Source organism: Ascidiella aspersa, chromosome 2, assembly GCF_963924565.1.
Source record: "Ascidiella aspersa chromosome 2, kaAscAspe10.2, whole genome shotgun sequence".
Classification (NCBI taxonomy): Eukaryota; Metazoa; Chordata; class Ascidiacea; order Phlebobranchia; family Ascidiidae; genus Ascidiella; species Ascidiella aspersa.
The window spans coordinates 20,620,433-20,645,540 of NC_139448.1; the positions used below are offsets into that span (position 1 = coordinate 20,620,433).

Genomic DNA, 25,108 nt, shown 5'->3' on the forward strand with positions numbered 1-25,108 from the left:
CTCTTAAAATTTCAGTAAGATACGCGCACGGTTTTCGCAAACATTCTACGCTTATAAAATGCAGTCTTTCAAATTAAAAGTTTTGTCCAATATGCAAATTTTGTACTACTTTCACCAGTCTCGTAACTCTCGATTCCTTTTGCGCACAAGTTGAACGATAGCAGCAAGTTTCTGGAGCTTATAAGTCTGTGACGATGCCTTGTGGCTTTTTTTTAAACATTTTATGCACCGACCAAACGAAAATCGTTGCTGAATATTGCCTTATACTGATTGCTGAAATATTGCCTTATACTGGCTTATTTGTATTTAATAAAAAGGAAATAAAAACACGATTTGGTATTTTTTACCGACACAGAACAGCAAATAGATATCTTAGTAGCTCAGAACGTTTAGAAAAGATTAGTCTTTAGCATGATAGAAATAAATTCATCTTCGTCCACAGCGTTGTCCCCATTTAAATCGGCTGCTTCCATCATGTCTTTTATTTCCTTATCCGTAAATATAACTCCCGCCTCACGACACACTTTTCGCAGAGACGCGGCAGTAATCTTACCGGTATTCTCTAAAGAAATAACAAATTACAATAAACATTATCAAAAACACATATATACTATACACACATACAGCATGACATAGAAGCATAACCAAACGGATATTTTTGGAACCAGGGGCTTCCAGTTTTTTAATGTAGGATTAGGCGAGTAGCATGATGTTATAAAGGGATGTGACTGGTGTCATACGATTACAAAACCAAACAAAACAAAGGGGGACTGGGATGTGGTGTAAACAGCGGGAACGGACAGAACCCTGAAAAAATACGTTTCGTTTATTCTAGACCAGCCATTAAATTTAAAGTTTCTAATTATTTTGATTGGCCGGATCACATATTTCTGCATTTGCTCCCTTCATTTCGCTGCTGTAAATGCCTTCAGCACTTCGCTAAAAGCGAAATAAACAACGTTTTATCAACGACTTGGTTGCATTCGCAGTTTGATTTTGCCGATTGATTGGAAGGAGGATTTAAAATCGGTCATTTATACTTGCACTCAGTTTAAGTAGTAAATGCTTCACTTGAAACTAAGAGAAAAAAACAACTTGTAATACGTTTGCGTCTTTCAAGAGTCTGCAATACCCTATTGCTTGTAATCCTGTGTAATAGGAGCGATACAATAGCGGGTGAGTGATTGTTGTCAGCGAAGCTATATTTCGCATACGTTTTGATCCGTTTAAGTAACTAGGCTAGGTTATTAATATACATTGTACGGCGTGTTATTACTTGGCCCCAAAAGAAGCTGGATGTTAGTGAGGCAATATCAATTTTGTTCTAGTGGACATTGTTCATTTGGAAGTTTGGAAGTGAAAGAATGAGTCTATCAAGAAATAAGACCCAAGAAAAAAATAACAAAAAGTAACAAATAACATCTTACTTAACACGGAGTGTTAGTGGTCGACCAAAATTGCAAATAAGTAGCTATGTGAGACCACAAACACGTAACAAATCAGCCGTTTTTATATATATTCAAATATTTTGTCTTTTGCCCGGGGCGCACCTGGGGCTGGCAACTTTCCATGGCGCATCATTGCGAAAGAAAGCGGTCTAATGTTTCCAGCATTGTTTTATAGTTCAAGTGAAAGAACACATTTCCGGACATAAAAAGAGCATTTGGGAAAAATAAATACAGCTTTTTTCGCAATGATTTTGTTCTACGAAATTAACCAATAATTTTGAGCATCTGAAACCATGTCTTCCATGGGCTAGTTATCAATACTTGTTTGTCAATATTCCCCGGGTCTGGAACGTTGCTTAAATTAACCGTTGTATGGGTGATTTCTGTCTTTGTGCTGTACTCTGCCTTGTACATAAACCGATGATATTACAATTGAATGTAAATTTTGCATTTACATTAAAGGCATTGCAATAAAAACACAAGAAATGTGCTTGGCAACTTGTTAGGAATCCAGGATTAACTTGGATATAAAACATGCACAGGTAAAAAATTCCAATGACCTTAATAAGTTTACAACGTAATCCGACAGTTTGACACAGATATCTAGTTCAGGAGTAACGCATTTACAGTCACTAATCTAAAGTTAAGAACTCGCACCACGTACTCTTAAGTCTTTGCTAGCAACAATTTGTCGGGAACACACAATAAGGCCTAAAAAGCAAAATGTAAGATTCCATCAAGCTGGCCTCTTACAACTTTTACATATTATGTTGTAAAATGAAATAAGCTATTGTTGCCAGGCATAATGTAGAGCAACACTCCGTTATATATTATGTTGTACTCTGTGTCATTTGCTTGAGCTGCGTGTTATTGCCGATGATTCAAAAAGGTAAAATTTATTATGTTACTAAATAGTGTTACGGATAGCGTAATATCCTTTCTTGAGTGCTAAATAGTGTGTAAAGTCGTAAATATTTTAATTTTTTCTAAATAAAACATTTTAATTTCTCTAATCGTTAATTGTTATACAGCATATATGTTGGTCTTCCCTTGACTATTTTTTTGCTTATTGTGCCTGAATTGGGTTAACTTTAAATGATTCCACGCAAATGGAGTCACATTCTTTAGCCTGTGTGGAAGCAGCATTTAATCGGATGGCGTGTTATCGCATTTAACTGCGTGACTGTGAAACATTTAATTGTTCGTCTTCGCAAACTAAAATTTTACATTTTGTTGAAACAAAATTGCAATTGCAAATAATGTGTGCTTATTTGAAATGAAACGACTAAATACCCAACGGCTAAGCACGTCCAACATCTTTTGCGTAACGAAAACTAGTGACATATATTGATAGAGAACCACTCACAAACGTAAAACCTTAAGTTGTAGCAGTCATTGTTCGCATTGCGTGTATTCAAGAAAATACGCAATCCTGGTACCATACTGCGTCCAACGTGTAAATCTCGTTTGAAAACTGAAAATTGGTTACTATTAAAACCGCCGCATTAAATGCGATGTTTTGCGAGCTCTAACTAAATTTTACGCGGTAACAGACATCAAGAAGTTTTTAAACATACAAGTCTTAAGTTGGAAACATTAAAACTCCGCCATACGTGAAAAAATCCTTGAAAATAAAAATTGCTTAAGGGTGACCGGTTTGCGACGGCGCTCGTTTGACTTCCTCAAAAAGATATCTCCCAGCACCCGCCGGATGATAACCATTTATTTTTTTTACTCACCACACACAAAAACTAGCCCCAGCAACCTCACCTCCAAAAAATATTAACACCCGCTGGAAAATAATTAATTTATGTTAAAAAAAATTGCTTGACAGCCTTATCAACCAAAAATGAAAAGTAAAAAGTATTACTTAGTTTTGAGAAAGAATGGAGTTTTTACCTTTTTGTAATTTTTTTTTGTAAATCTCAAATTGAAAAATCCGGGACATATTGGTTAACCGGGCGGGACACCGGGACAAGGCCGTAAAACCGGAACTGTCCCGGCTAAACCGGGACGTATGGCAAGCCTAGCTAAAATACAAGCTGCGGTGGAGAGAAAATAAGTTGTGTCAATTGCACACACATGGTCTTAGGATATATTTATAGAGAATAATTTTGCTATAAAAAGGGAAAAAAAGGCGACTTGGAACAGTCACACTTACCATTTTTTAAGAGAATCTGCTTCAGTTACAAAAGCTTATAAAAAATACCTAGCATTGCATTTATGTGTTTTCACTTGTTTTACTTCTCCACGTCAGTAACAAACAGCAATCAAACGAAGTCTAACGAATAAACTTACCGGTACTTACTTTCTAATAAATTCACAAATCTGTTATTTCACTTTAAATTACGTAGTTGGTAGTTATTACAAAGCTTATTCTTGTACTTCACCAAGGTATTTTTATTATTCGGCTCTGTTTTGTTTTAAGCAATTTCGTTTTATTCACGAAAGATCAAAAAATCGAAATATTGGGGGGGTCCGGGGGTGCTCCCCCGGACCGCAAAAATTCGCTTATCTCCGTATGCTCTGACGCGGTGTGCATTGGCATACGTAAACGCGCGTCGGCGTTGGTCGGAAGGCGCTTACGACACGATAACGACGGCGGTGTGCATTGGGCTTAATTGACTTAAAAATGTTAAGTTATGCCATAGGCGTTGTCAGGATGTCTGTCTGAAGAGCCTGGCAAAAAACGAAAATACCCATAAACAGTAACATTTTATTTTTTTCTAAAAGTTTGGATTAGGGGTCTAGGCCCCCACTTGGCTACACACATTTTTTTTTATAAGAAACTGAGTACTTGGATTTCTCGAAACGAACAATAGATTCTTTTGCTCTATTGTTCTCTTAAACAATAGAAAACTAGACAGGGTGTGCGGTTTTTGTATATTTTGCTAGGGGTGTATAGCGCGGTTCCACTATACTTTACCAGGGTGTTATACCTTGGTTATTCTATATTCTTTCAACGGGTCTTATTTGTCAGTGTCCATATACTCCCAATGTTGTGCTTCCAGTTTCGGTGCTTTAGCAGGCAAAAGCGGATGTGGCCCGAAGTTGCGTGTTATAGGTTGGACATGGTGCACTTTTACAAGATTGATTGCCAGTGGTCTTAATATAAATTTGGCTGCGAAGCAAACCTATAACTTGTCTTTATAATTAAAAAATATTTGACAATTTTTTCTTGCACCCTTATACGCCTCTAATTGGGGACAAAAGTCAATAGTGTGATGTATTCGATTTAGTTCTTTACAGCTATCTACTCCAATCTAGCGGCAGAAAACTTCAATACAGAATTTGTTCATATCGCTTGCCTTATTCTGGCCGTGAAGCGGCTGGCTCCCTGCTGTGCTTTTGTTGTCCAGCGCGTGCAACATTCATTGTGCAAAGTGTCTCGTCTTAGTGAAACTAAGCGCGAGCGACTTGTCTTTTAAAAAGAGGCTTCTCTTAGTGAATTATATGGGCCGAAAATTTATTTTCGGGACATATCTTGTTTTTGCCGTTATTCTTTTTTGGTTTCCTATGGTTTCCTATGGTTTCCTATGGTTTCCTATGGTTTGTTTCAGACCGACTTTTGTCCGAAGCTTTATAGAAAAAGTAGACATCGTAGAACCTTCAAATTTTCAGACATGGCGTAGAGTGGTATGTAGGTGCTTTGTAAAAGTTTAGGAGGCTGCACTCCCAGGGGCCTTTGCTTGGGGGGTAAAAACCTGAAATATTGCGTTTTAGCACTTTGTAGCTAACGACAGCCATCTAGCAGCAGAAAAACTTTCATACAGAATTCGTTCATATTCGCTTGCTTTGTCCAGCTCGCGTCGCGACGAGGCGGCTGCTGGCATCCCTGCTGCGCCCTATTGTCCCGCGCGTGCAACATTTGTGTTGGAAGTGGCTTGCCTAGTAAAACTATGCACATGCGACTTGCCTGTCATATAGAGGCCTCTCTAAGTAAAAAAACCTATTTCTCTTACAACACAAAATATTTTACCACCGCAAATTTAAATGCGAATCCTACAGGCAGTGTACACATCTCTGTTAGCACATGTTGTAATTGTTGCACCATTCAAACATATCAACACCAGGTCTAAGCAAATATAATTATACAAGGGCCGCAACAACAAAAAGCTTAAGTTTAACGCATTCTTAAAGACGACGTTACAAAGCTACGTCATAACATGGCGTCATAAATAAATAAATCTTGCGTTTATTGGATTTAAATTGGCAAAACTTTCAATATAAAACGTGGCTTATTAGGCACATAAACGTGTTTGCATATTGCTCAAAACTACAGATTTAAACTCTGTTTCAACAGTGATTGCTCAGACCAAGGCATGGTAAAAATTTACACAGTAAAAGTTGGAAAAAGTATAGCAAACCATAGACGTTAAATCATTTAGAGAAAATGAAAATATTGACTTTTTAAACATGCTAGCTGACCAAAATGTGATAACATGGCCGTAAGCATTATCTACGTAAATTTTTATTGATCAAATGTATGTTTCGATCATTTGCCAAAATCTACGCCATATTTGAACCCCCTTCGCTTCAAAGCCATAAGTTATTATATTATTATACACAACTTATAATTGTGTGTAGATATGTTGGATTGGAGTAACATACAGAACAGGTGCAAATAGCAAATATTCTCCAAATACGATGTTTCCAATATTCTCCAAATCGTATTTCATCGTATTGTCGCGGTAATACACAAAGAGGTAAGGCCGTGAATAAAGTTTCACCCACCGTACCATTAACGGAGGGAAGCATTTCGAGAAGGGATGTTCAAGGCAGAATATCGGCGACACATTTATAATGCTTGCTTTAAATGCGGCGTCAGCATTTTTTGGGGCGACCAATTACTTCGCGATAAGCTTCGCCTAATAATTAAGTGTCAATAGGGTGTATTTACCGCCGCAAGTTTAAATGCGAAATCTTAAGGCAGTCTACGCCTCTCTGTTAGCACCTGTTGTGCATCTTGCTCCAACCAGCATACCAACATCAGGCCTAAACTTATCTAGCAAAACTTTCGATTTAATAGTTTGCGTATTGAGAACATAATAGTGTTTTTCATATTGTTTAAAACTACAGATTTAAAGCCTGTTTTAACAGTGATTGCTCGGCCCAAGCCATGGTAAAAAATTACCGAGTAAAAGTTTGCAAAAGTATAGCAAACCATAGGCGTTAAACCATTTTTAGTCTTTAAGAGAATAATAATATTTGCTTTTCAAACACGTAAGCTGGTCAAAATTTAATAAAATGACCATACGCATTATCTACGTAAATTTTATTTATCAAATAAATGTTTCGATCATTCCCCAAATTCTACACCATATTTGAACCCCTTTCGCAACAAAGGCATAAGTTAAGTTGGGAAGTTTTCGGCCCATATCTGTTTTTGCTTGCAGAAAACAAGTTAAGAAAAATAAAAAACAAAATATATAATATAAAGTACACAATACAAAATATTAAAAAAAAAATAAAAAAAATAAAATAAAGTAAAAATTGAAAATAAACACTAAGCCCTGAAAATATACCCCCTGACAAAATATACAACAACCGCACCCCCGTCTAGTTAACTTATTGCTCTTACAAAACAACATATTTTACCGCCGCAAGTTTAAATGAAAAATCTGCCAGGCAGTGTACACCACTCTGTTTGCAATTTTTTTCTCATCAAAAAATCACTTTAATTTCTATATTTTTGGTTAATTATTTTCCCCCATGGGTTAATTATTTTGAGTTGAAGGTCAAAATTTTGCTGTGAAGCAACCTATAATTTGTCTTTATAATTGAAAACTATTTAACAATGTTTTCTTTAGTTTTTAAGATACCTCCAAACACAAAAATGGCCGAATTTCAATTTTACCCCCTTAAAATACTCCCCCTTTTTCAAGAGGTAAATTGTTTATTTTAACATCAGCTTTAAATGGTTCTAACATTTGTGAAATTTTCAGATTTTTATGTAATTTCCTTCCAGTGTAAATATATCATTGAAATTTCCTAAAGTGTTTTGCATTTTGACCCCCCGGATGAACAGTTCAGGGGTAAGGTTTAAAATTTTGTTACTTAGCATTGCATATGTCGTTTATCCATCATCCATAAATATATCAGATTTTTTTACATTTTTTTATCTCTGAAAAGTGCCTAAAACCAAAATTAACGAAAAATTACAGTTTTTCCCCCCTAAAAACCACCCCTTAGAACCTGGGCAAATTTTTTTTACATTAGAAACAACTTTGGTATTTAACAGTTGTGAAAATTTCATGCTCCAACTATGTTTTTTTCCTTGTCAAAAGTGAGCCACAAAAAATTGACTGAAAAAAAAAAATTAATAATTCGGACAAAAACAACATGTGTCCAAATTTTATTTTTCGGGCGACATAATTTAAGAAACTTTTAGTACTCGGCTTGAGCCAAGTTTCTTATAAAAAAATGCGTGTACAACACTGCTTTATGATTTCCGTCGCATAATATTTAACGTTGTGAAAGCAATATATCATTCATGAAAAGGGCACTCCCCCCCCCCCTTGCCCCCCTTAGCAAAGGGCCCCCCCGCGCCCCCCCTCTCCGGCGTCCCTGGTAGAATCATACATAATTCGACTATCAGCAACACAGTTTTCAAGTTTCCATGAAGGTTTGACTTAGCATTGTCAATTATCGAATTTATAAATAAATTTTTAACTAATACATATAAATTTTTAACTAATACATATTACACTTACAAATAATACTAATAATTGCATTTTGAAATTCTAGGCCCCCCCCGTGCGGGCGCCCATGTATGGAAGCTTCATTGCAGTCATGGAAGTGAAAGTCTGTTTTTTATAACGCCTGACGTCTAGGTTTAAACTTTTCCGATAAAATATGCATAATACTTCTAGCAATAATTGTAGAATAATAAACGGGTGAGTAGGGATCTGCAAAGTAGGCCTAAAATCCAAAGGTATTCTACAAAAATTGGTTTTGCATCTAGAGGAACGAATCCAGAATGGTGAATCCTAATGAGTTTTGAAATTATTTGACAGACACCTAATGATAAGGAGAAAGGTTATCGGTCAGAAGTTTTGTAATACCATGACCTATAGCTTGAGAGGTATGCCCGTGCCCCCCAGGGGGGCCGAGGACCACGAATGAGAAGCCCTGGCTTAAGACGTGCGACCCAATAACATTAAAAACATTGCCGCTTCGGACGGTGAGTTAAACCCTGACAAAACGAACAAAAAACGATAATATCACCCTGGATATGCTACTGGGTATAACAATAGATGCCCAGACAATCTATTCTGATGTAACAGGCTTTTACGGTAAATTTTTTTCCAGGTTTTGCTGTGGAATTGTTTTTCCACTTTCAACTCATACGAGGACGATTAAACATTTATCGATTAACCACCTCTGTTAGTTACAGGATAAAATTAAATCTAAATGAGACAAAGTTTCAAGCATTGCTATGTAGCACTTATTTTCCTTAGAAGTTAGAGATACCTTTTCGGTCCCATAAAACAATGTTTCTTAATCAGGTGAATGGTTCACCCCAGGGTGAATAAAATGTTTGCAGGGGTGAACCAATCAAAAGGGGTAAACTGTCGGAAATGGATGATAGTCCATTGTTTTTCTAAACTTTGTGACTGTGTTCGGTGCTTTTGTAGCTTTATATCTCTGGACTCGAGAAATTGTAGATTTGCAATGGTAAAACTTAGCTTGAGCTGATCTTAACAAAAATCAAAACAACCTTAAGTCATTTTGTGCTGCTATATATAGACAAGATAGTTTTGTCATATCATGAGAAGGGTGAATGAAATCTGGAGATAGCTGCTAGGGGTGAACAAAACTAAAAAAGTTTAAGAAGCACTGCCATAAAACACCAAAAAATAGCACCGGTGTGAAAACAGAATGAATTTGGCGACCCCGGGAAAACAAAAATCACATATTTAGCAATATTCTACAGGAAAACTCGCACTGGTTTGGCGCAGGACAATGCCAGGTGTGGCTGCATCCAGAGCATTTTCTATTTCGAAACAAGATATACTTTTTCGTAAAAAAATTATGGTGGTCTTCTAAATCTAAGACAATCAACAATTTCATACAACAATTGACTTGCCACATTACATGTGACGTTATTGTGTCATAATGTACGTTCCAATTTGCACGCGTAATTTCAATTATTATTTACAAGCAGTGTGTTGTCAGCCCAGTTTGTGAGGGCGACATCGTGCCCTTGTTTGTTTTTTTAAAGACATTTTAACTCCAGATCTATGAAACAACAGACATTAAAAAAACAATGGTTGGATACCAAGACATACCCGTTTTAAAACGATTTACAGCTCCCTTGGTTATGAATTTTCTAATTTTAAAAATGTTTAGTGTAATTTCAAAAATAAAAACATACCTGTATCAAACATTTTAAATCCATGTTTAATTTCTTCATAGATATCCCGTGAACCATTTTGAAACTCAATAATAAATAGTAGAAATTCAGTAAAAGAAATGTCTCTACAGAAATATTATTTTTAGCTTATATAAACCAGTCTACCTTTGATAAAAACACCTTACCCTGTTTTTTGTGTGTCAACATCTGCCATCATTTGCCGAACTTCAATTCTTGATGGACGGTATCCAAGAATTTTCATCGCCCGATGCATTTCCTTTACATCTATAGTATTTGAGCTATCCAAGTCAAAAGCGTCAAATACTATTTTTAGGTCTCTTATTTCTTGAATAGTAAGCTGAAATTAAGTTTCACAGATATTTTTAAGCAATCAAAAATAATTAGGGTTTTAGTTATTTTTTATATGTGGGCCTATATCTACCATACTGTCATATTAAAGTTACTATGATATAATAGTTAAATGAGACAATTTGTGTTGCCTGCTTTATTTAGACCAAGGTTCTGAAACCTCAGTGGACTGGTTTAAAAACTGTTATTTTATCACAGACCGACCTCCAAACAAAATCAAATGTTCACTGTTCAGTAATCTAAAAGTTATTACAACTTTGATTAAATGAGAAGCTTGTTTTGCCTAAAGTATGTAGAGATAAAACAACATATAGTTGCGTCATAGAAAAACCTAATATAATGGCAATGTGAAAAGGTACGAACGGCAGGGCGACACCCGAATAATTATAGACCACATGTGGGCAACCTTGCCCTAGTTGCGAGCCAAACCAAACTTAGAAAGGTTTCTGCGAGCCTTTAATTTTCAATGTCAATTATGTTGTTAAACAACTGTTAATCAGTTGCGTACCTAAGGTTTTTACAGGTTACGGAGTGGTTAAAAAATAACCACAGTCCGACTCAAATTTGCCTAACCATCGAGTTCCGCGCCGATAATACAGCCTGCATACCACCCATTTATGCAACAATAACAGGGTGGATATACAGCAGTCTACTTTACTGCGCACACAACGTTCTGGGGTAGTTTTAGGTGATCTTACTCGAATCCCAACTCCCTACCCCGACTCCGCAGCCATGTTTTATGATTATTAATAATTTATGGGTCTATGGACATTTAGGAAGAAGGCAGTAAAAACGTTTGTCACGAAAAATTGTGTTTATTTAGTCTAAAGTTTGAGTCCACACAGTGTTATCCATGGTCACAATTAAAAAGGGAATTAAAATACTTCATTGAAACGCAATAAATTTCATCCATTATTTAGTTTATGGGGTAATTTGAGTAGGATTAACCTATTAGTGTTATGCTAATATTGAAAAGAACAATGGATACCGGTGAAGCGCAATAAAATTCATTCAGATATAATTAGTTGGCGAAACTTTTATTGTCAATAGTTCCAATCCAAAGTAGGCATGCCACTTTCAGACTAAAAAGAGTTCTTCAAAACGCAAACATACTACTATGCATGAACAAGATTTGCGCAAAACTCACAACGTTCGCATTTAGGTTGTTGCAATAACAAGAGAAATAGCCTCATACCCAAGAAATAATAAGAGAAATGGCCTCATACCCAGTTTATAAGAGGCGTTTGCCAGATGATTCACATTGGCGGGCCGAACATACAGGCCAGTACCAAACTCTTCGCTGACATGCACTGGGCAATGGGCATAGGTGGTTGCCGGCCCCCGATTTAGACAATCATTTGATCTACATGTACATTTGTCTGTTTTCTAACTGCATTATGCAATCAAATACCTGAGTTTTAAAGCTACTTAAGTCTAGGGTTACCATATTTTTAGGAATAAAACTTTTGAAGAGTCATCAGGTAGTTTATTTTGTGTTCATTCAAGTATGACATCACAAAAATGGGTCAGCCTGTGATACCACAAAACATGTGAGCTTAGAAGGTACCTTGTTGCTAGTCAAATTTTCGAGTAAATGCGCAAGGAAAATTAGAATTAAATGCATATGCAACAAAAACCGCAACAAAAGTAAAAAAACAGAAAAAAAAAGAACATTTGTCATTATTAATTTTAATTTCTTTTACACATTGTTTATACTAAAAATGGTTAGCAAGTAGCTATAATGGCTTTTATCACGGCAATCTTGACTAAACTTACACTGCAAAAATGAATAACCCGAACTACAGCAACAATATCTACCGCAAAGTTAAGTAGTTTAAAACTCTTGAATTAAGTGGTAAGACACAAAAGAAAAACTAATATAATACATTTTATAGCAACCAAAACAACGTTAAGTATTTGTGAAACACCATTAGCACTCTATTATACATTTTGGTTGAAAATAAGCTACATTCTTTAAGGAGTCTTTAGTCAATCTTATTTTCTCAAAAACAGCAGGAAAATCCTACTATCTCTATAAATAGATTGAGGTTTGTGTGTCAGTCAGATGCAAATATTCTTCAATCTATGACTCACTTCTTCACGGGCGAGCTTGCGACTTTATACGTTTATTAAAGCAATTTTAACAGTAAACAATTTTAATTTTCAAAGGGAATTATTTACGTTGGATGCACTTTGGTGACAGGGTTGAGCATTATGCTTGAATGTCACGCAAGTCAAATGATGGATTTTTAGATTTTGTTTACCCACGCAAAATTCAGGTAGATTTCCCAAATTATTGGGTTTATTGAATCAATTGACATCATCTCGGCAAACAAGAGTTTAGAATTAAACTGGTAAATATTGTTTTTACCCTGGGCAATGCCGGGTATTTCTTCTATCTAGTCAATGGCTTGAACCTTTTTGTTATATTTATTTTGCTTGTTTTGTGTCCGTTTTTCGTTTGACAAATACTACATGTGGCTGATTTATGAACACTCAACCAAAATTTTCATTCATTGCCAACCCTGAATGATCAAGTTTCTTATTTGGTGTTTAAATATTCAGTTAACTAGACCAAAAAACATTAAAATATAATAAAAAGGTAAGCCTGTTTTTAACAATTTAGAAAAGCTGGAAAATTACCTGTTCAAATATCTTTTTTGGTAATTTCATGCCAAGAAACTGTCTTTCATTGACTTCATTAGCTTGAAGAACAGTTAACAGCTTTAATAAATGGTAAGTCACATTTTAGATTTGGTTAAACAATTTTATCGATAAACTAAACAGATATGCTTTTATGTTTTTTTCAAAGTTGAACAAAAAAGTAAAGTATTCATTTATTAGACAAAAAAAGAACAAAAACTTAAAAAAAAAAATTTAATTGTTAAATGTCTCTTAAATGCAGATTAAAAAAATCAAATTCATTTTTAGACATGATGTGACCTGTGAGGCGTGAGCATATGCATATTGCAGTAGGCAAAATAAAAATTATTTATTTTGCAAAAATAAATTCATTACTTTCCCAAGGTGTTTTTTCCAATAAATGTTGGTCTGGTCGTGGCAGGTTACTGTAAAAGCATTTTTATTGCTGCCTGATTTAACAAATTGTTTGGTATCAGTGTTCAACACCATACAAAGTAAATACACAAAAAGTAAATGTGTTATTTAATAGGTAGATAAACTAAAAGTAATTTGCATTTAATTTGTAATTAATGGTATATAAGAATAGTATTGGTTGGCTAAGACATAAAAATTAAGTTAGCAGTACCGGCCCAAAAAGTGATATCGGTAAATCTCTAGACACTGGAACTTACTGCTTGTCCAGGTGGTTGAGGATCAGGAATAGAGTCCGGTTCAGTGAGAACTGGAAAATGGAATACACCTGACTTGCCCTCTTCATTCAAAGTTGACTTTTTTTTTCGTTTTCCAGGCATAACACAATATTTTAAAAGTACAAATTTCTAATACTTTAGGAAGGTAAGTTTTGAGGCACCACTTGAGTGGTTCTTGGGCTGTGCACCATGGCACACCAGTAGGTCTAAAGAGATTGTTGCTGATATTTTATATAATAAACCATGCAAAAATAGGCATCATACAGGCAAGTGAAAGTGTTTGTTACTGATTTTGTAGAAAATGTGCTGTTCATTTTTCAAGTGAAATGCCAGCTAAAAAGACACCATATCCAGTATGGAAACGTTTGGATATTGTCAGGAAAGGTGTTTATGCAGCCAAAAATTTTGCAGCTGTAATCAAGTTTATGCTAAAATTCGTGCAGCTGTAATGCATTTAATTGGATAAAATTTGGACAGCAGTAAAAATCTTACTACCAAAACCATAGACGCAACTGAAGTTTTGGGCGACTGAAAGTATTTTACAGCAATTTTCCAAAAGTGTGGCTCTGCCGGGGATGAAAGTACAACTGTCCCGGACGATAGAGCCTAACTTTTCACTTAGCACTACACTTGGGAATATTATGTACTGTAAATGCATTCCAGTCATTTTTCTTAATTTCCTTTCTAATGTTTATATATTGACATTATTGTCACACCAAATTTGGGCGCTGGTCTAGAATCCTGCCACAACGCACATTATTTGGGTTAGCGTTTTTGGTTAGGTTGGGGCAAGTATTAATACTTGACCAAAAGCTAGCTATCACACAGGGGTCAGCGCACGAATTTTCGTTATGTGGTCTCTTGGTGTGTAAATTAATTTTTTTTTAATTTTGGCGAATATTAATATTGAATATTAATATTTTTTTTTATTTTTATTTTTTTTTTAATTTAGAAAATATAGGGCATTCTTATAGTTGTGGTGAAATGTTTTTTCAAAAAATTTTAGGATAAATATGTTTAATTTGCGGTTACATTTGTGCGCTGACCCCTGCGTAATAACTAGCTTTTGGTTAATACTTGACCAACCCACACCCATACAAACGCTAACTCGCACCCTAGCCGAAATATTGTGCGTTGATTTAATAATTCTGGTAGGATTCTAGACCAGCACCCCCTTTTCATTTTTACTAACTAGCAAGATAAGGCAGACAAACTTGTAAGTAGAAACAAGGTTAATCATATTAAATGTCCCATCCAAGCTTACGTTTGGGAATGCAAAGTGGTATCTATGGCAACATTTAAAATAATTCCCTAAAATGATACCTCAGTTAATAAGCACTTTATGAATAAAACAAACCCATGCCAAACACTTTTTATTCCTTGAGATGAAACTTCACGCGCCAACTGCGAAACCACAGTGTGCAAACGTTAACTTCAGCAAAAAAAACAAACCAAGACCGTAAAATATGTGTGATTAATTGTGGTAGATTCATACATAATTGGACTATCAGCAACGCAGTTTTCAAGTTTCCATGAACTAGTCCTAAATTACAAGCACGCCTTTCACCACGTGCAATACTAAACGAAGATCGTTTTTCCCGGGTGTTATTATGCCACGATTAGCGCAACATCTGCGCCGAGCTGTGTGCCAAATCAGCTAAATTACAAGCTGCGGTTGAGGGGATTGCACACTTAGCACGTGGTCTTAGAGTATGCTTAAAGAGCATAATTTTACGTTAACTATCATTACTTGAAAATGGAGACTTTGTAACGCGCACGACAGTTACCATTATACCTCCTTTCAAGAATCTGCTTCAGTTAAACAAATGTCGATGTTACACCAACATCGGATATTAGCACAGAGACCGAACAGCGAGGAACATGCGTATAACTCGACGTTTTTTAGCGAGAAAAAAAGAAAGTAGGTTTGACTTAGCGTTGCCAATTGTCCAATACACCTTGCTTATAGTCAGTCAACCTAAACGTCCTTAACGAAAGACAAAAACTATCCAGCGTTTACGGTCGACCAAACTAAAGACGAAAACAGCGTTTTGCGCTAGATTTTGGTTTCGCATTATATTAAGACGCGTGACCCAATTACTTGAAAGGCTCCGCTTCGAACAATTTCTTAAACCATGACAAAAACGAACAAAAAACGATAACATCACTTATAAAAAAGGGGGGCAAGAACTGCCGCCCCCTGGATACGCCACTGGAGGCAATGGATAGTGTATAATATTTTTAACTTTCATAAGTAATACATATTACACTTACAAATAATACTAATAATTGCATTTTGAAATTCCAGGGGGGCACGAGCCCCCCCCCCCCCCCGTACGGGCGCCCATGGATAGCACTTAATAAGAAGCGACAGGTATACGTTTACAGCCTGACCCATTTAACTCGAAAAGCAACAAGATTCTTATTTCCTAGCGCAATATGGTATTCTGATTTTTTCACTGTTTTTACCATGTTCTTGAACATTAATAAAGAAGGAAAAGTTTTGGCGTATTTACATCGATAAATCACAAAGCGAGCACAAATCAGTAAACAGTTTGGCAAATCATTCTCATTTACAGTACCAAACAGAACAGTTACTGGAATGGTTTTGATGAAATCCAAGCAGTGACTTCTCCCAAAACTTTACAACATGTTCGCAATACAAAAACACATGAGAAATTGTTTCAACATTTAAATTGCAAAAAACACACCGGTTGGTTTCAGTTATATCAAAAGAGAATAGCGCATCATTGGTCACAATCGCACGAAGATTAAGTTTAATTTGAAAGGATCGCAGTTTAGTTTCAATTGTGGCTTTACAAGTATTTTTTATATAACCCGTCCCAAGGAGTTGTGTTCGGTACCAGATTTAAATCCCGTTCCCACTTGCGTTGTTCTTTATGGGGACGATCAGTAGTGTATGTTTTTATCTCATTGTATAAAGTTTTTGATGAGTTATGTACCTGAAGTATCTGCCTTAAAGTGGTGACTAGTTTAGTATCGGGTGGAGATCCTGCCGTGGAGTGGTCCCACTTAGGTGGGAGAGCAGCGATCATTTTAATCAAGGTTTTAAAATCTATATTGTTTGGGTGGAATTTGTACTTAACTGCCAGTTGGTCATAGGTCATATAGTGTCCCGAGTCGTTTAGTACAGTGGTCGGCAAACGCCGGTCCGCGGACCGGTACCGGTCCGCGAGGAGTTGGTTACCGGTCCGTAGCAGTGTTGTCAGATTAAAATTTTGTTTAAACACGAACTGTACGTAAAAACCTGATAAAAAGTCAAAAATAATTAAATGTATTTTTATATTTAAAACACATTTACCTTCGTTTCAATATAGCCTACTACTCCATGGTTGATTGGTATGATAACAAATCTCAATTATAGTATCAATCTCTCGTGAGGTTCAAAACAACTAGTGTGTTGTGGCCATATGAGTTACATAGCACGTTCACAACATCCATATTGCATATTTTTATTACAAAATCTAACTTCTAGTACTTACAATATATCGAAAAATGGGCTAAAATATCACGTGTTTTAATTTTAAGCGTGCTCACCTTAAAGTGCAATAGAATTTCATGCAAACAATGTTTATAAACTATGTCCCATAATGAAATAATTTATTATTTTGATATTTAGGCAGGAAAGGTTTCGAAAAAAGGTATGTATATCGATAAGTTTTAGACCTTATAAAAATGACAAAAAAAACAAAAAGCTGAACGATTTTTCTGACATCAACCACGTTAAAAATGATTTTTGTTGTCAAAAAAGACATTCTGGCAAGCCATGTACGTACGTCTATCCTATACTTTTCAGGTGTCGGTCTGTGGTTCGTACTTTTTCATAGTGCCAGTTTTTCGTGTTTATATTACGTAGGCTAACTATTGAAAGTGTCGTGTAGGGCCTGGAAATGGAATCATACATTATTATATGTTATACAAAAGTGTGATTTCTTTTCAAAGAATGCGTTAAATATCCTAAATTTGACAAGCTGGTAAGAGTATAGGAATTGGTAATAATGGTATACAAGTGTAGTTTACGAAAAAACGTTAAGGCCTAAAAGTTTTATTAAAATGGGCAGCGGGCTGGGTTAAATTAAATTGCTTGGCGGGCCGGATACCACCCGCGGGTTTCCGTTAGTTTATTAATTCCAAGATGGGAGCATCTCTTTGCGGCAAAACAAGCATAAAGTTCGAATGGAAAGTTGTAAAAAATTTCCTTTTCTGAACATTTATTGTCTTTTAAGGCCGGTCCGCGACAAAATTTTAGTTTTAAACCGGTTCGCAGTGCCAAAAAGGTTGCCGACCCCTGGTTTAGTAGATCATTGGTCAAAAACTCTCGCATTGATAAGTGGCTTTGCATAAAACGTTTCTGTCTTGAGTCGGACGTTTTTGTTTACCCATAAAGGACGGGCCTTGAGTGTTTGCAATTGTGTTATTGTCATATACTTCCTACAGTCTGATATTGCTTTTCTAGTAGTGCGTAAAGGTATTAGTTTAGAACATTGCCTCGATGCGACAGATAAGCCTCCTCGCAGCCAGCATTCGAGTTATTTGTTTGTTAGAACGCCTTTTTCAAGCGTTTTCCACGGTGCATTATACTCGTCGTCAAAACGTTTTGACAACCATTTAATATTCAGCGACATAATATATGCGTCAACGTCCAACATATTTGCTACTCCGTGTTCAGTATTTGCGCATATTTTTGTTCGCTTAACTCTCTCCCATCTAGACCCCCATATAAACTGAAATAATTTCGTTTTTAGTTTACGCATCCATGCTTCGGGCAGGTTGACCGGAAGAACACTAATTTTGTAAATTAGTGTGGGAATCACTAAGCTTTTTAGGATACAAATTCGTCCCAGAAGAGTTAGCCCCCGAGCGGACCAAATGTTTAAGACTGCACTAATTTTATTTATAACTTCACCAAAGTTAAGCGGAAACAGTTCCTTTGGGTTTTTTAGTGGAATTTTTAAACCTAAGTACTTAAATGAGTGTTCTGGCCACTCGAGGCCTTTGTTTGCGCCTTCTAGTAATTTTATATTCTGATAATCTCCCTTTCCACTTAGATCAGGGGTTCCCAACCTTTTTTACACCGTGGCCCCCTTCGAAAATTTTGAGAAATCAATGGCCCCCTATTTTTTTCAACCTTTTGAAAATATTAAGGAACGACATTTTAATTAAAATATTGGCTTACACCAGGGGTCGGCAACCTACGGCGCGCGGGCCAGATCGGGCCAGATCGGGCCCACCAATGTAATTTATCCGGCCCGCCGCCTTTTTGACAAACTAGACACGAATCCATTTTAAATACTTTTTACTATTTTAACTACGTAAGTGCGAAAAATTTTCACGCTTTGCGCTAACGATCTTTATTTTGTTTACGTACAAGTGTTAAGTATCTCACCGGTATGTTTGCGTTTTGATGGTGTCTGTTAAACTAGATCAGCGCTTCTTTACCGTTGCGCCGCGAAAAGCTGTCAAGTACGTCGCGGACAAACGAAAAACGCATTCAAAAATATTGCAATAACGCGAATGTACAACTAATCAGCTTGGGTTCGAAAAGTAAGTAATTGCCTGAAAATGTTATTGCACAACAAAATTTACATTCCTTGGACATGGTAACGTTTGGAAGGGCATTTACAGTGTGACACACCTACGTTATTGCGTACATTTTGCGTTGGATGCACTCGAACATATTGCTGTCCATTCGAAACTCCGGTTGTATTTCCTCACAGCGGGGCATAAGTCTCATTTTTGCTTGGCACTTGGGACAGTTAGCCACTGTTTCGTCCAAGGGCACCAAAAACAAGACGATGTCATCACAGCATGCGTTGGTAACCCTGTATTCTTGTTTGCATTTGCAGCAGTAAAAATGATGGCATTGGGGATCCAGAAGACTGTCCGTGTGGCAATTTGGGCAATCCAGTGAGACGGTAACTTCGCTCATGCTTCTTGATTTACTGTCAGGAAGAAAAGGTGGACTGGTGCGGATTCGCTTTCAGGATGTTTGTAGTTGTAAGCTCGGAGATTCTGCTTTGTTTTGGTTATCAACAGGGATTGTTTCAACCCCAGGCAGTGAGTCGTATTTATTCTCGAGCGTTTGCACTGCAGTTTTGTTACCCGCTTTTGAGCGCAGAGGCGTTGATGAGCTGGTAATCTGGCCTGGCGCAATTATCGGCGGTTGAGTTGCTGATTGGGGGTTTTGCTTTACTGTGAAGCTGTGGGTAATCAGATTTTCGCTTTGCGCAATCAGCTTGTTTGTGGCCAGTTTCGCCACAATACTTGCAAGTAATCTTTTGTCCGTGGTAGGTAACATAAAATTCACAACCGTTCATTCGTATATAACTTGGTCGTTTTATTCGGGAGTGGTATTGGTACGCAACTAATTCCCACATTAATCACATCGGATTCGTAAAGACAAACATTCCGAATGTATGACACATTCAGTAGTCTTCTATGGAGGTCAAGTACATTTTCCCTGGACGTACATGTCACGTCTACTAGAGTCCCTTTCATTTCCGCAATTCCTATTATTTTTTTCAGAGGAAAATCAACCTCTTTCTTTAGATTCCATAAGTCTTCACTTTTAAGCTGACTAACTCCTCTTAAGCTTAAACATTCGCCTGCCATTTTGCTCCGTGCTCTAGGAACGCCAGTCTCGAATGTCACGTCGCATATATCCACTAATCTCTATGAAACCTGGATAACGCAACTAGTGGTTGAAAATTGAAGCTAATTAGAAAGCGCTTACGCCATCTTAAAAAGGACCAAAAGTGCGCATATTTTGCATTACGGCTTATGGGGAAAGGTGCTAGTAACAGCGTTTTCCGATTGTTTATGAACATTTATTACCTAGCTTAAATTTATGGATTTGACAGTTGCCAAACCTACTCTGATCTTTCGGAAGAGAAAAAAAAATACTTAAAACTGTCTAGGCTATTTAGCGCAACAATATGCATTTAAGACAGGACTAAACCAGTATAAAATTTCCGGACAAAAATGTGTTAGGTTTTTAGACCAGTGCCTAAAATTTTCAAACTGTAATTGTAACCAAACTTCAACTTCATTAAGATCGCGAGCATTGTTTTCGATTAAAAAATTGCTGGTAGAACTCTAAATAGTAAATAGTTACCGACCACAAGTTGATTAAAACATGAGTTATTGCGCAAGGTGACTTTCTGTCATTTTTTTCTGTTTAGAAGGTGCCTGGCCGTAGATTTTGGTAGCTTTTTATGATTTAGTTTCTTACTGATAAAATATAAAGCTTAAGGCGGTTTAGTCGGTACTGTGACTGTTAATAGGTTGTGTCAATTTAGCGATTAGAGGTGTGTATTTACGTGTAAGAAGGCGTTAGCCCCTAAGGTGAGAGTCGACGGCTGCTTAAGTCGCTTACACGTCATTGTATCTGACTCCAAAAGAACAAGCCGCTAAAATACCTGTCCTTAATTCTTGAACTCCAGACAAAGTCACTTCACTCAGTAGATATTGCCCGTTGAGTATATTCACAAATCTCAGAAGTACACACGATATAACGAAGCGGTGATTCAGGGCGCTAATCAGTAAGAAGTATTAAATAGCTAGGTCACGCGTCAGTGGACGACGGTCACGTGCATAGTGACGTCAAATTAGGCAAAATCGAGACTATTGCATGTTAAATGCTACAGAATCCCCCTTCCAAGGAACAAGCCCGACGTAGGAAGGGTTGTTCATTAACGAAAAAAAAAAGATCTGTAAGATTGATATTTGGATATGGTTAGGTTGGTGCGTGTCAAAAACTGTGGGACACAAAGAGAAATAGCATGCAAAAAGTAGCGAGAAAAACACATATGTGGCGTTATACGAAAACAGTATATTTACAACTCAACAGAGCAACGTTTTATGGATGCTTTTTATATATTTTTTTTTTGGGGGGGGGGGCAAATTTTTTAAAAGATATTTCTCTGGTATTAATGTGTACACAAACGATTTAAAAACACAATACAAGAAGCACTAAATTATCGGCTGTGGATTCTATGACCACAGAATCTCAAATGGACAGCTAGGTTGGCTTTTTTAACTCAGCGGATATGAATTATCACTAACCGGCACATTCAAAGTGGCATAAACAGAGCCAAAGAGCGTGGCCTACACAGCAACACATTAACGCGACACAATAAATATTCCATTCCATGTGAACAATACGAAAAATATTCCCATTACATGTGAAATTATACATAAGTTGTTTTGTGGTGCTACAAATATCAGCATTTTAAGAACGTATGCAGTATTTATGACAAATAATAATATTTATGAATGATAGTGCAGGTTTGTTTTTTGTATGTAAGTGGATTAATATTAAACTAACAACATAATTATTGTTGTTGACCTGAGTATCTTAGATTACACAAATTTAATAATTTTGATGTGTTTTAACCTGTAAATAACTCCTGAAGACTTTTGTACTGTGAAAACTAAATAGAGAAACTGCAAAAAAAACATGTAACAACAGCGAAGTGGTATGTTCTTATAGGAATAATTTTTAAGGCAGTGGTATGGTTCCCAACCTGGGGGTCGCGACTTGATTCAATGCAAGGAACATAATAATGCATACATTCTAGACTACTTTTGCCTCATGGAATATATGATGTGTAATGAGAGCTACCAAGAAACATAAATTTTACAACTTAACTGTGAATTTGCAATATTTTTACATTTTTTGTTCTTTTTTTTAATCAACGTTGTCACCCAACAGCTGGCTTAAACTAATAATATAATTTAATGCGGGATGTAGCTGTTAAAACAACCTAGAAAAATCACAATATGGTAACATGTAGGGCAGCGATTGCCGATTATATTTTGGCAGCGATTATTGTACGGCTAAAATTTTTTGGAGGGCCGGTTTAAAAATAGGATCCAAAATACACAATATGAAGTGTAATTCCTCTTAAAAATATCTTTAAATATCCTTGTTTTCACAAGCTGACAAGAGTAGGAATGGGTGAGGACTAGCGAATGTAATTTTCAGATTGCCCTTTAGAGATTTCATAGCGTATCACAAACATTAAATTTTTTCTCCTCCGTATCAAAGTCCATATAAATTGCAAATTGTGCAACTCAGATTCATGCGTATTTTTCATATTGGTTCTAAGGTAGCCTAAGTAACACAATGATACGACGCTAACTCACGGATGCCAGATACTATCGGAAATCGACCGGGTAGGCCTACCAAGTTTGAGAAATATGGTACTACTGAGTTGCCACAAAAACTTTCAAAAAACATTCAAAGACTTTTTAAATAAAATTTGTAGGCAACCTTTTTTTTTTTTTTTATCTCAAATGCACTTCAGAAACAAGTAAAAAGTTGTTAATTAGAAGTGCCATGTGACTTTGTCAACACCCTGTTTTCCTAAGTTGTGGTTGTTTTCGTTTTGTAATATATCAGAGTTGCTGTTGTGTGGAAGATAGTAATTATTTGCAGAGTTTTTGTATTATGGATAAGTGAATCAAGCCTTTAAAACAGTGGTCGGCAAACTTCCTATTGGGCTATTGAAGACCCACTACGTAAAACCAATACGAAAACAGTGGCGGATTCAAGATATTTGTTTTAAGTTGGAAGCGTTAGAATGACGACACAAAGTTACGTTATAAAACAATTGTTCTTCGAAACACCTGTTGTTCTCAAACAAACAAGCTAAAACCCAGTTTAATTACGCTTATCGCGAAACAAATTCGGTTTATTGGTTTGGCAAAAACATTAAAGAAAAAAGATACTATACATTATACACAACGCAATTCACCAAGAATAATTTCCGTGTAACCAGGGCTTTGGAGCCGGAGCCCCGGAGTCGTGCATTTTTAACGGCAACCCTTCACACATCAAGAATTGTTGCCTCTTTGGCGCACCTTTACTAACTAACCATTGTGGTGTTTTGTTTGTGATTATTTTTGAAACGCTAGATTGTAGTTTAAATGTGATAATAACCTATATTTTTCCATTTGAACACCAGTAAACAATGAACTTTCGGCATCTGGTGGCCTGGCCAATGTTTGAAAGTGGGTTACACAAACACCACATAAAACACAGCAACTAATAATTCATGTAATTAAGAACAACCATGAGATATTCAAAGTATTTTAATATAATGTCTTATTCTAATTATGCATATAGCTTCAGTTGAACCTTACTACCAATTGCTGCTGTTACTATTATATGAAGATGAATTCTAAGAAATGTTGTTGTCAGAACAGCGCTACCAACCAGCTTAGTTAAATGGTGATATTAAATACATTCACTAGACCAGGGGTTCCTAACCTTTTTTGTATATTTTACCCGTTTAACAAAGGTAAATATCAAAATTCAAAAAAACGAAAGTAACAAATTACACTAATTATATTCAGTCCGACGGCTGCCCTTGTTTTTTTGACAACGAGTTGTTCAAAGTCTGGTGAAGTAGCAGATAATGCACAACGAATGTCAGATTCAACAAGTTGGTTTCGTGCATACGATTAAGTCGGTTTTTGTGCATACGTTTTCGTTTATATTTGATTTGCAGAGAAGCCGCTGTAGCATCTTGCTCCATATTGTTACCGGGTCAAATCCCGGCTAATCGGCCATTCAGATGAAGCAGGCTGGCCGGTTGTGACGTCAACGTACGCCTGCCTGTGCGTGTAATTCAAACTGTCAGCAAATTGCTGGAAGCGTTTAGTCAATCGTCCGAAATTTCCTGTTTTCATTATTCGTGTTAAAGCGTGTTGTCACGAATTTAATTGCCGCCAGCTGGAATATTTTATATAAGCGAATTGCATTTATGCCAAAAGCAGCAGTCTTGCATGCTGTTCATTGTGGAGTCCAGATCGCGTGCGTTACGGAGGTAATTATTGTACGTATATCGCAAGTACCAGTGAGTACTGTTTGTCGTTGGTTTGTTTATTGGCAATAAACATTATTTCATTGTGCTCAAACCCCACCAATTGGTGACCCCAACGTGATATTGAACACGCATATACCTTCTGACTAACTAATATTCTAAAATAATTAATATTAACCTATTGTGTTGATTTAAATCTATTTGTAACCTACGCTTTTGCACCTATTTTTAGTCTTATTTACCGTGTGCTATTCTTAAATTCGTTATGTCGAAGAATACCTTTTCCGTTTTGTTTTCAAAGGTTTCAAGCAAATTTAAAGCTTGCAACGCCAAAACTTCAACGCGTATAGCTGCCATGCTATGTAATATAAGGGAAGGTAATGTTTTCCCGAAACCAAAGGGAAATAATTTGAACTTTCTCATTTCTAAGCTACGGCGACCGCAAATAGGCTCCTTTTCTAAACCTCTTTTTCCTTTCTCTAAAAATAATTTACAGAAAGAAATGGTGTTCCAATACCATCGGGTCCAGTTGTTCCACCGATTGCAGTGCCAATCTCGTCTAACGATTCTGTTTCTCAACCTGCAGCTTCTCTTTCAGCTGACCTGCAGTTTGACAACGACCAACCAAATTCAACTTTCGAAGCCGCCACTTTGTCGTTTTGCAGTACGGCAAACCCTGTTGTTGTTTCGTTTAAATCTTTGCAGCCTGTTGCGGCAACGCCCAGCAGCAAACTTTCAACTGTAGAAGCGACG

At 36.5% G+C, this 25,108-nt stretch overlaps 1 protein-coding gene across 1 annotated transcript; it reads right to left on the minus strand.

Moving 5' to 3' along the window:
* Positions 1–277: 277 nt before the first annotated feature.
* Positions 278–14,038, minus strand: LOC146164286 (uncharacterized). Its single transcript, XM_083381551.1, has 5 exons — positions 13,488–14,038; positions 12,817–12,897; positions 9,990–10,162; positions 9,826–9,929; positions 278–562 (listed from the first exon to the last, which is right to left on the minus strand). The coding sequence occupies exons 1-5, from the start codon at positions 13,605–13,607 to the stop codon at positions 390–392; spliced, it is 651 nt and encodes a 216-aa protein (XP_083237677.1). The 5' UTR covers positions 13,608–14,038; the 3' UTR covers positions 278–389.
* Between the last annotated feature and the right edge of the window lie 11,070 nt (positions 14,039–25,108).